Here is an 11794-nt window from a genome sequence, read left to right as displayed (position 1 = left end):
ATTTTTGAGATTCAAATGGGTCAGTCTTGTCGCAATACACACACAGGCAGGGACACAGGTAGGGGAAGTGGGACAAGCCACATGCTGCTTCACAGATTTCACTGCACCTGGGACAAGTACAAGACATTCAGTGTGTGTGTGTGTGTGTGTGTGTTTGTGTGCGTGTGTGTCAGATAAATACTGTAGTGCATGTGTGTGGTTCTCTAGCTAAGGTAAATTCTGCAGAATAAAAATACTTTTTAGTTCACATGTGTGATAACTTGCCTCAAAAAAAAATTGCGCAATCACGGTAAGTCGAGGAAGCATCTTGTCGATTTCTTACATGCAAAAAACACACATTTCCCAATTCCCTGCACAGCCACCCACCCCAGTCCACCCACAACACACGAGAACAAGGCGGCACTGTGGGGGATGAGTAATACGCATGTGCTTTGTGGGAGCAGGCTTTCATCCAAGTCTGTTTATTTCTTCTTCTTTTTTTTTCCTTTTATTTATTTTTGTACGTTTGGTTACTGCAACTGATTGGAAAATCATTCGGATTAACGTGAAAGAGCAGGATGTTTTTAAATGTCCAAAACGAATACAATAAAGAAAGTCTTTTGTGTTGTGAGCTTGGATGGATAGACAGATGAATGTGTTGGTTAGCTACTAGGTACTATGTAGGTAGATAGATTCCTTGAAATTCTCTCTTCCTGCTTTGCAGAAACAACTGCTATAACCTAGTTTTTGTCTGTGTGTGTATTTGTGTGTGTTTCCCCCCTTCTTTTCTTCCACACAGTCTTACTAGTACTGCTACTCGGCAGCAATTGCAGTGTAACACATCGGAAGCTCTCGGCACGTGGCGGAAACAGTTAAATGAGACCTGTGACTTGCTTTCATACAATTAAACTGCCGAAGTTGGATACGATTTGTTGCGTGATGCAGGAAAAAAACACTATAATATTAAACTTGGGTCTTTCACATTTTAAAAATTGGTTAAAATGGCCATGTGTTTATGGAAACAACAGTAAATCCCATTTGACTCTTATCCTGCATGACAGAAGTAATTTCCTTCTAAGTCAAGCTCTTGTCGCTCCAAAAGAAATGAAAAGGATTCAAACGGTTGACAAAGGTGTCATCGAAATAGATATGAATGGCTTCATTCTGCAATATAATAAATGTGTCCTCTCAATTGCCCTGAAGTGCAACAGCCCTGGAGTGCTGCTGTCCCGACATCCAAGTTTAGAACTTGGCCTCATTTAAAAGGATCGTTTGGTTAGCAATTTGACGTCACTGGACTGAGAGAAATAAGTGGAAGGTGAAAATCAAGATTAAGGAAATCATACGTATTGCTGTAACTGTTTATCAATTAGATTTGAAATTAAGACTTTACAAAAATCAGCATCTTTTCATACTTAATTTACTCCGTTTTGTTCCAGTGATGAATTCTTAATTTAACAAAAAGGTGATTGAAGTGATTGAAGATCATTTTTGCCTGAAGAAGAGCACGTCTGTTGTAGGCGGTAGCGTTTTTATCCCATCAACTCAGACATAAAAGAAGCATTCCCACATTTCGATGTTAATTCGTGTGACAATTATCAGCAGAACCCGTAGGGAACATGGTCGGCAGTAGAGGCAAGAAGAAGCATGCATCGGATGAAACTATTTCCTCACCATCAAACGGTGTTAAATCCACACCATCAAATGTATGAATTATAATTACGTCACTTTTAACGTGTATTTATTACTCAAAAAGCACTCATGCTTTATTATGAGGACTCTTGGTTTTTGCTCTTTTGCTTGTGCTCAACTTCCTCATTCTTCTCCACAGCAGGCCAGCGTAGACCCCCTCCAGCAGCAGCAGATGCAGCCTCAAGACTTCACTGATCTCTTTTGCTGAGCCATGACAGTTGCGACAGAAACATGGTGATGAAAGTTTCCTTTTGAATGCCATTTTCACCTTAGCAGATGTGTGAATAGAAACAAAAAACAAGGCCCGAGTAGCTTGCAGCAATATAGCAGCAGTTGCCTGGAGGGCAGGCTTTAACTCACCATAAAGGAGTCCACCAAGCAGGGGGGGATAAAAAAAAAAGAAAAAAAACATGCATCTAACTCAGAGAATCAGGCTAACGATTGTTTCTGTAGTAATATTCCTGTAAAAATTATAATATATATAATAATATATGTTATCTATAATATACATAATATATATATTAATACATATATATTTTTTAATATATATGTATGTTGGGATCAGTTTACGTTTTCTCATCATGAAAATTTAATTTGGATCTATGTACGCTCTCAGTTTCCTGGCCTGATTGCTGGGATGTTCTCGCTTTGTTTCACCTCTCCATTGAGGCGGTGCTGTATAAATAGGCAGACTTAAAATAGTGTTGATCTCTCAGCGGAACTTCTCAAGAGAGGACCAATGGCCAAATTTCCAACAATGACATATAGGCCAGACTGTTACTGGGCTCTTATGTGGAATCCCTTCACTTTTGAACTAGTGTGTCATTTTATTACTGTAATATCTCTTGAAATGAAACTTTTTTTGGTAAGAATTTCCCTCCTGCAGACAAAACATCTTTTCTTTATTACATCCGTGCCTCATTAATTTGCTCTGTGTGCACGTGTGTGTGCAAGTGACAGCTTTGTTAGGTTGTGTGTGAGCTTCTTCCCATCCCCGAGTTCTTGAGCTGTCCCAATTATGTTATTCACGAGCAGAGATGTTTTCCCCAAAGACATTTGTGTTTTCAAGGTGCTAATGAATCGTGACTGCACTTCCTTCCGTATCTGTGAGAAAATCGTCAATTGTCAGGTCAAACGCTAATCTAAAATTGTTGGATGGTGTTGGAAAATTTTCACGATATTCTCGGGATCCTGTTTGTGCACAACCCCTGATGGTTAATATGATCTCTATCTGGATACGTCATGACAATAATGTCAATATGACCTTGGGGCATTAGCCACTAAACCAGTTAGTTGTTTGCCCGTCTTAAATTTATTTCCAAGTGGTGTTTCTATTTCACATTCCACATTACAGGAAGCCTCAAAAGCACAAATGTGAAGGTAAAATGAAATAAATGTCTTATTATATACAGTAATCGCTTCATCATATGATTTCTCTTATCTAAAGATCAGTTTGGCAAGTAAAATGGAAAAATGCATGGACAACAAAAAGTCAAATTATTATTAATGGGCAACTAAAGCCAAACAGAACCAGAATGTAAAAATGTATGCGCCAGTATTTTTGATTTTCGATGCAAGCATATGAGTGCTGAATAAACAATATTGTGGGATTTTTCTCAGTGACTTAAGTCACTGTTGCACCACCAGGTTGCATGGGCTGCTTTTGCAGTTGTCATATAGCTGCAAAAGAAAATGAGACAACTCTCAGTGGAATAAAGCGGCAGCAGAAAAGAATCTAACCCAAATCGCCTTTTTTTTTTGGTCCCTTGAGTGGTGAAGCACTTCAAGCAAGAAGGACTTGCTTGCAATTGTCATCTGATTAAAAGCTAATCTATTTTTACATCTTGAGGCAGTCAAAGTCCTCTTTCAAATCGTGTACTTTGAGCACAAGACGCTTGTGAATCAAAAAAGGTATTCAATTGAACAGATGAAATTGTTTGATACGTAAAAAAAAGTTTCCTCCAAAACATGTCATTATTTCAAGGAAAATAGGTTGCCATGGTAATATGGATTTTGAAATCATAAGACAGTAAATTGTCCTAGATGATCGTACCCTCAGAGGTCCCCCGATTTAATGGCACATTGTCAGCATCAAACTATCTTTTTATATTGATAAACAAAAATCAAAGAGTTTTCAAAACAACTAGAAGCTTTCAGAGTTAATGGATCTGGATTTAGGCTGATTAGTGGGTTTAAATGAGGGAAATTTGTAGGCCAAGGTGAAAGAACTCATTATCCTTCATCATTAGAGGTTTAGTGTAAGATGTGTGGATCCCTCGTTCTTGCAGTCTCAATGGCAATTAACATAGCTGAGGTGGGGAAGTCAACTCTTCAATTAAACATTTTTGAAGTATACTGATAAAAACATGAATCCACATAGTACTGTATAAATCTCGCGGACGAGTAACCAATTCATGGCAGCCCACCTCGCCCAAAGAGAGATTCCAACTCACCCGAGACCCTAAACAAGCTAAATAGTAAAATAATAATAATAATAATAATAATAATAATAATAATAATAATAATAATAATAATAATAATGAAATGCTATTGAAATGCTATTTATATTTTCCATCCTTATTTCTCCAGTTAAACATTTCTCTTTCACTTGCCCAACATTTTCTCCCATCGAGACAAGCAAGCATCTGTCTGTTAAAAATAATTTCAATTATGTGAGGATTATTATTGTTCAGATGAAAGCCGTCAGGCACAGACAGAACCCTCATAACATGCAGCAGTATGTCCACGGACTGAAAGGCACATTGTTCACATTTCAAATGGAGAAATAAGTGGAAAGGTTTTTGGGAAGACTTTTTGGGTCAATAATATAGAAAACTTCAAATAAAAATCATTGTGAGTTTTGATTGCGACAGTAACCAGTTTTTGAAGAAATAGTGCAAATAATACAAATTGACAAAATGCTAACACGCTCACAGGTTAATTACATTAGAATTGATTGATTGCTAACATACAATAGCATGATAGCACCTTGAATATCAAAAACACCAAGGCAGATGGATACTAAATTTACTTCTTCCCTTATAGGTACCATATTGCAAGATAGCAACCTGGGTAAGATCCAGATCCATTTTATTTTATAATTGATCAAATGCTAACATATAGCACGATACTACTACTACATGAGTAAAGAAAGCACCGAGGCTGATTGATAAGACTTTTACATCTCAGTGGATTGTACACAAATGCATGGCACAACATAGTGAGGCAGTCTTATCGGGTCCAGAGAAAATGAATCAATCATTGTGCAGTCAAAACAACAACGCTAATGTTCTTTTATTTCTAATCTAGTGAGGTGATATATCAAGGCAAAATCATTGTCATTGTGCAAATACGTCTCGACTTAAGTGGTTTCTGGTCATTGCACACAAATACATTGTGTATACTTTATTGCATTCGGTACACTCATGACGACTTGGTTTGCTGCTCTATCTTCTTGGGCCTTGTTAGTATTTTTCCATCTTTCCGTCTCATTACTTTAGTGCTCTGGGTTTGCAGTAGGGAGTCGTTCATTGTGTGTTGTGATATGGAACTGATGAGGAATCTGTGGTTTAACTGTGATTGACGGCCACTTTTAAATGTGGGGCTGATCATCCTCAAAAATGATGTTGAGAAATAATGTCAAAGATAATGTGCCACACCACAACACGAGTCACCTCTATTTCTTCTACTTCCCATTCTCACGTGATCTTTTTTTTGTTTTGTTTCTGCCCCTGTCGGGAATTGGTTTTAGAGCAATCTGTCACTTTATTAAAATTTTACTGATGATATGAAAGTACTTAATCAATTACATGGATGTCACACAAGATCAGATCATTCATATTGTCTGTTCATTGTAAAAGAATCACTACCACAACATTTTCTTTTTGCAGCTACATCCTGTAATTCGCTGCCGCCAACAACTACAAACTTCTTATTATTGTTCCTCTCTTAATAGGCAGTTGTTACATAAAAGTGATTAGACTTTTTTGTTCAAACACTTCAATAAAAACGTTGATGGGATTCAATTTGTTTCTTTGCTTAGTGTCAAACTGACAATTGAATTTGCACCCACTAAATTGTTATTCATTGTTACTGGGGATTAACTTGTGAGCACCCTATATTTAGAATGTGTTCCAATTCTCAATTCACAGAGCAATAATTAATTCAATTAAACGGCATATGCGTATATGCTACCAATTATAATCAATTGTGCATACTCATTACATTTCAAAGCTTTGGCAGATACCATTTTACAGAGCATTATGCTGATTAATTACTATTCGCATGCTTGACAGAGTTATGCGGCCTTAAATAAATAAATAAAACATGCTAACATGGTGGTGGTGATGTTTGGAACATATTTTGGAACATATTCTCTGCAACAACAAAAAGTAAGAACTAAGTCTACTGCACGACAACCCCTTCTTCTTCATCTTCTTCTTCATCATCTTCCTCCTCCTCCTCCTCCTCCTCCTCCTCCTCCTCCTCCTCCTCACACAGCACTCAATGCAATCAGGCCATGGAATGAATGCCAGTCAACATTTGATGCTCAAATGCTGAACAAGGGGAGAAGCACACTTATTTTAAAAGTGGGAGAAAAAAATAAAATCAAGAAAACTCGTGATTAGGGTCTAGTTTCTATGCCAAAAAAATCAGCCAATAGAATTGTTAATCGGGAAAACTTTTGAAGCGGTGTTTTTTAGAGAAACCACCACCTCGTGTACATTAAAAGGCAGTGGAAGGAAGAACTGATCATTTAAAAAAATGAGCTGTGTCTACTCATTACACCCATCCATTTTCTATACCGCTTAATGATGTCAATACTAATGCTTGATTTTTTTTTTTTTTAAAGAACTCAATATAAGATGACTTGCTTCAAATGTGAGCGTCTCAATTTTTGTCTTCTTACGCAACGTGACCTTTTGAGGGCCAACTCACTCCCCCGTGAGTTTGCGCTATTTTAACCTGGGATTTCCTACAAGGGAGTGTAGTGTGTGGGCTACTTTTCTTTTTTTTTTTTTTCTTTTTTTTTTTTTTTATTCAGCTGAGATGTGCAGGGTCATGTGTGGATGCGGGGGAGTAACAGGACGCTCTTCGGTTCTAAGTATACCCACTCATGCACATTGCTAATCAGAGGACTCTACCAGACCACATCCGGAATATTTTTTATTTCGTCTAAACAAAATTACGTATTTTTAAAATACAATTCACAGATGTAATTAATTATTATTAAAAAAAATAGTCGGCGTTGTTTGCACAATAAAAATAAATAATTGTATTTCCTCTCGTCTGTGCCAGCTGAATCTGTTCATATGACTTCTTAACGCCATCTAGCGGTTAATTTATTTAATTGCCACACAAAAATTAATCTAGTTGATTTTGATTTCAAATGCTTTTTTGTCCGATAAGAATAACTGCAGAATTAAATTATAAGTATTACCTACAGTGTAGTTAACCCGTGAAGACGAGCGGATTGTATTTCAGCAATAAATCCCGGCTGCCAGTTACCATGACAACAGTACACAGAAGAGGCTCGAAGCGTTCGTTGCTTGTTCTTTATTCATGATTTTATCGTTATTTTGTCTTGTTGCTAAATTTAATCAATTTCTTGGATATCATCATAGTGAAGTAGGTTGGTTTAAAATTATTGTGAAGCGATATTGCGCAATCGTGTTCAACGGAGTGAGCGTTGCGTGTGTGATGTAATGCTAACGTAAAGTACTAGTTAACGTAATCTAAATGCGTCTAAGATAACTTTCTGAGCATGATAGGCAGTGATTGTGTCGCTCGATTAGTTATTGTTTGCCTTGTCATACATCAGTAAAACTAAAATACATTTATAAAACATTCATTTCATACATTCATAATTATAATAATAATGATATTTTTTCTGTTATGTATAGATTTTTTTCCGAATAAAAATTTAGTAGGAGCTGCATAGGAAAAAATAACACGATTGCTAACTTTTTTTTTTTGTTACAGAATATGCAAGTGACCAAATATTGATGCAATTTAGTTTCTACACTTTTGCAAACTATCCTTTTTTTATACTGCTTGTCTTCATCAGAACTCAGGTGAGCTGGAGGCATCCTGGCCTGGCCGCCAACCAATAGTCAGTTCAACATATCACTGGCTACATGCATCAAACCACATTAGACATGGTGCCACATTCCAGTAAGTATTGGATATAACAGCATAAAGAACAGAAGCTCGTTACTGCATTTTTTTTTTTTTTATCAACAGCTGAATGTCCGGCAATTTCCTCAGATAGTCTTGTATCAAAACAGAACGGCGACGTCAAATCCAGCAAACCAGGTAAAGCAGTGTGCCATGCTTACATACAAAAAGAAAATATTGAAAAAACATATTTTCCTCACTGTATGTCTGTAGATGTTAGGAGGAGAAGCATGAAGAGGGAGACACCTCAGAGTCAATTAAACTCACTAGATGGGAAAAGCATTCTTCAACAAAGTTTAGTTGAAAAAGATCATCGACAAATGGTGCGTATCTGTTTGTGTATGCAAATCTTCTACTCGATTAGTCGCTATATATCTTGTTCTCCTTGCTCAGGAGATGCGTTACTTCCTGTCCCTCCCAATTCACAAGAAGACAAATCATGCTACTCAAATGATGGCAGAGCAGAGAAAAGCACTTTTCAAGCAGCTGAAAGAGGAGGAAGAAGAAGAGAAGGAAAAAGACAAAGTAAAAATGATGAAGCAAGCCAAGAGTAAGCCAACACTCCAAACACAAACAACCGCAAGACGTGGGCTGAAGATTGCTTTGTTGAAACAAAGTAAGTGGAAAGCGATCGGAAACGTATCTTCACAACTCACATTTGAATTCATTGTGTCTTATTTATTCATAGAAAACATCGTGAGAGAATCTAAATATGACATGATCGCCATGGAGCGTCAGAAGGCAGTGTTGGAGGTAAACAACTGCACTCAGATTTTAATAACCTAGAGGAATATGAAAGAGGTTCACTATAATTAAAAAAACTAAAAGAACTAAAAAAAGATGAAAGACATTCTACTCATAACTAGTGAGGGCCTCTCGCAGGCGTATATAGGAAGATAAGAGAAGAAGGGAGGTATGTATGATTGGGAGTTAAAAGGAACTCTCTGAAGCTAGACAAAGCTTTGTTGAAGCAAAGACATGAGGTTCACGGTCAGGCTTCACTTTCCAATTATTTCAACACGTACAATACATTTCAGAAGCGTTTCTATTTTTTTAACCCAAGAAACCACCATCTCTCCACCTCCCCTCTTCCTCAGGTATCACTAATGACAAAGAAGTCGGAGATTTGTAAGATGGACAAGGCCATCGCAAAAAAGGAGAGAGAGCTGAAGGAGTTGGAGAAGACCATTGAGAAGGACAATCAGAGCTTTGCAGTGTTCATGAGGGACAATGAGAAGAAGTCTTTGGAGGCCCAAACAATGTAAAAATCTACTCATGGAAAGTATAGGGTTAGCTGGAAATGCAGGATAAAAGGAAAATTCATTTTAATTAATTAATTTTGTTTCTGTTGTCAGTTTTGAACAAGAGGTGAAATCCAAACAGGAGAAAACTGCTGAGATCCAAAAGTTGACTTCTGAAATATCAATGCTAAGAAGGTGCCCCTTTTCTGCAAAGAACTCACTGTGACTATGGTAATCTGAATATATTGCTTATCTAAATCAAGTCTTCTCATATTAGTGAAGTTGCAAATTATGAAGAAATCCTCAAAGAGTACAAACGATACAAGGACCTTCTCTTCAAGTTGTCTCCTCTGGAGTGGCAGGAAGCCCAGAGGGAAAAGCTTCTCAATAAAGTTAGAAATAACACAGATGATGAACAGAACAAGGACGTAGACGACGCAGATTTCAAGCCAGGTAAGAAGTTCTTTACAAGATACTCTTTTTTTGCTGTTCTGATTTTTGGATTATTGCACACACAGAACTGGAGAGCAACCTTGAAGGTGCCGGGCCCAGACAGTCATCTGCAGAGCGCGCCAGGTGTTCACCACACACAGCATTCTACACACCATTACTACATGAAATAAATATTTGCGATTTTTTTAAACACCCGTCCTAAATATTTGTCTTCACATTTTAGGGCCACAAAAGTGTCTGAACCAGATATTTCAGAGTATGAGGTCAGTTTTGTTGAAATCTATTGCAGCTTAGTATTCTTTTCTGACTTATTAAATGTTGCATCCATGCAGGATGACCCAGAGTTGTACTTCACTGATCCTAAGCAACTTATTGAGCTGATGACAGAGCTAACTGAGCAGAACTTGTCCTTGATCAAGAACTCTACAAGAGCCGAGGAAACATTGGAGGAGCTCAAACAGTCCATGGAGGAAATCAGCAAGCGGACGTAATTGGCGCATGTTTATAAATATGATGATGACAAAATGTTTTATTATTTCTCCTGTTTGTTGGCTATGTTTAAATGAGTGTGGCCGCGTAATCATATAAGTGTAAAGAAGATTTTTGACTTAATTTACCCTTGACTCGACTTTGACTTACTTTACTTGACCCCTTAAAACTCAATTTTCTATATTTTGTCCCCTTTAAGTGAAAAGGAGGAGGAACTTCTGACCCAGCAAATAGATGACATGAACAAGCGAATTGAGGAAGAGAAAACAAAAGCTTCAAAGTTGAAAATGAAGGTGAAGCTCCACGTCTTGCTGAACACTCAAGATGAGGTGAGGAAATGGAAAGCAGGTTTCACCACATTTTACAGATGTAAGGACAGAAAACATATTTTATTTTATGGATCTGCCATCTCGATCGCAGGATGATATGATGAGGGCGCTCGGCGAGAAAGTATCAGAGGTGTATAGGTGCTGTGTGGATGACAGGGTGAACAGCCATAGCACCCTGGAGAAGCTGGCCAGCATCGAGAAGCAGATGTCTTCACTGCTGCACTCCATCGAAGACATCCCCAAGGAAAGTTTGGAAACCATGCAAAAGATCAAGGACAGCGAGAGGAGGACCAGGTATGTCTTTGTGATCTGTAGCCATGCCTTGACATTGGTAGATGTTACCTTAGAAATTTACGTCAACCTGTTATTGTACTGACTGCAATGCATGACACGTTAAAAATTATTTTTTGAGGCAACGTGAAGAAAAGATGAGATTGCAAAGAGAGAAACAGATAGAAAGAATGAAGAGGTACTTGGAGAGATCCCTATCTGTTGCCAAGAAAACGGTAAGTCATTTCAAGTTTTCCCAAAATGTTTTCATTCTCTCTCTCTCTCTCTCTCTGGTACTTTATATTTAACATATGCATCCAGTGGAATTATTCAATATTACACATAGTAAATGTTGAGAATGTTAGAATGGCAACACAATATGGACAAAATATCTTCAGTAGAATCACAAATTCTGGCTGCTCTGATTTAAATTATATTGGCATTGGGACTCCAACCTGTCAGATTTGAAATTCTTATCTCTTTCAGAGTGGACGCAAACTAATGCCCAGATGCTTACCCACTGCTCGAAAGGTCAAAGTCAAAAAAGTGGAAAGTGCTCCTACCGATGATGGCTTTAGTGACTACTTCTTTGCAACTTTAGATATTGACTAAAGACAGAAAATGAAACCGTGCGATGCCTGATTTGAATGGCAATATACATGATTAAAAATACATGCAGTTTGATCTCGCTGCAGAGTATTCAAGGCATTATTGTGTCAAATCTCATTATTTTGTGTGTGGGTGTATATGTTTGTGTGAATTTATGTTTTAGTCAGGGTGTTCAGGTTTGTCCACATTGATATGGGTAATTGGGCCAGCTTTTAGATTGATTGCGAAATAAATTATGAACATTTTGATTATTAAATAAATATAGTATTGTACTAGTTTTTATTTTTGCAGTGCAAATCTGTGGGAAAGTTTATTCAGTGTCAGTAATGCAGGGCAGGTCTACAATCCTGAAAATTATTAGAACTGCTAAAACTGATATTTAAGGTACTATATGGATGTTTGTGTTTAGAAATTACAGTCAGTTATTATATACACTCAATTCGAGGAGTTAAACGTGACACAAAGTGAATGAGTCGTCAAGAATTTAAAACTATACTGTTCAGTTAAGTTATGCACTCTTTTCATACAAAATTTCAATGACTGCTCGTTTGTTTG

General features: G+C 37.4%; 1 protein-coding gene across 4 annotated transcripts; it reads left to right on the top strand.

The window, feature by feature from the left end:
- Positions 1-1552: 1552 nt before the first annotated feature.
- Positions 1553-11338, top strand: LOC125983568 (cilia- and flagella-associated protein 100). 4 transcript variants are annotated; one of them, XM_049744957.2, is made up of 16 exons: positions 1553-1905; positions 7739-7845; positions 7915-7986; positions 8062-8171; positions 8242-8464; positions 8537-8601; positions 8946-9109; positions 9204-9284; positions 9367-9542; positions 9608-9665; positions 9766-9805; positions 9875-10029; positions 10231-10360; positions 10452-10654; positions 10773-10866; positions 11117-11338. In XM_049744957.2, the coding sequence occupies exons 2-16, from the start codon at positions 7809-7811 to the stop codon at positions 11240-11242; spliced, it is 1734 nt and encodes a 577-aa protein (XP_049600914.1). In that variant the 5' UTR covers positions 1553-1905; positions 7739-7808; the 3' UTR covers positions 11243-11338. The 4 variants fall into 4 exon arrangements, with proteins under 4 accessions (XP_049600914.1, XP_049600906.1, XP_049600891.1 ...); XM_049744949.2 differs by lacking the exon at positions 1553-1905 and adding an exon at positions 7143-7211; XM_049744934.2 differs by lacking the exon at positions 1553-1905 and adding an exon at positions 7165-7299.
- Positions 11339-11794: the final 456 nt, after the last annotated feature.

The sequence above is a fragment of the Syngnathus scovelli genome, chromosome 1 (genome assembly GCF_024217435.2).
Source record: "Syngnathus scovelli strain Florida chromosome 1, RoL_Ssco_1.2, whole genome shotgun sequence".
Classification (NCBI taxonomy): Eukaryota; Metazoa; Chordata; class Actinopteri; order Syngnathiformes; family Syngnathidae; genus Syngnathus; species Syngnathus scovelli.
The sequence above is the reverse complement of the archived record's forward strand: the minus strand, read 5'-3'. Positions and strand labels throughout refer to the sequence as shown.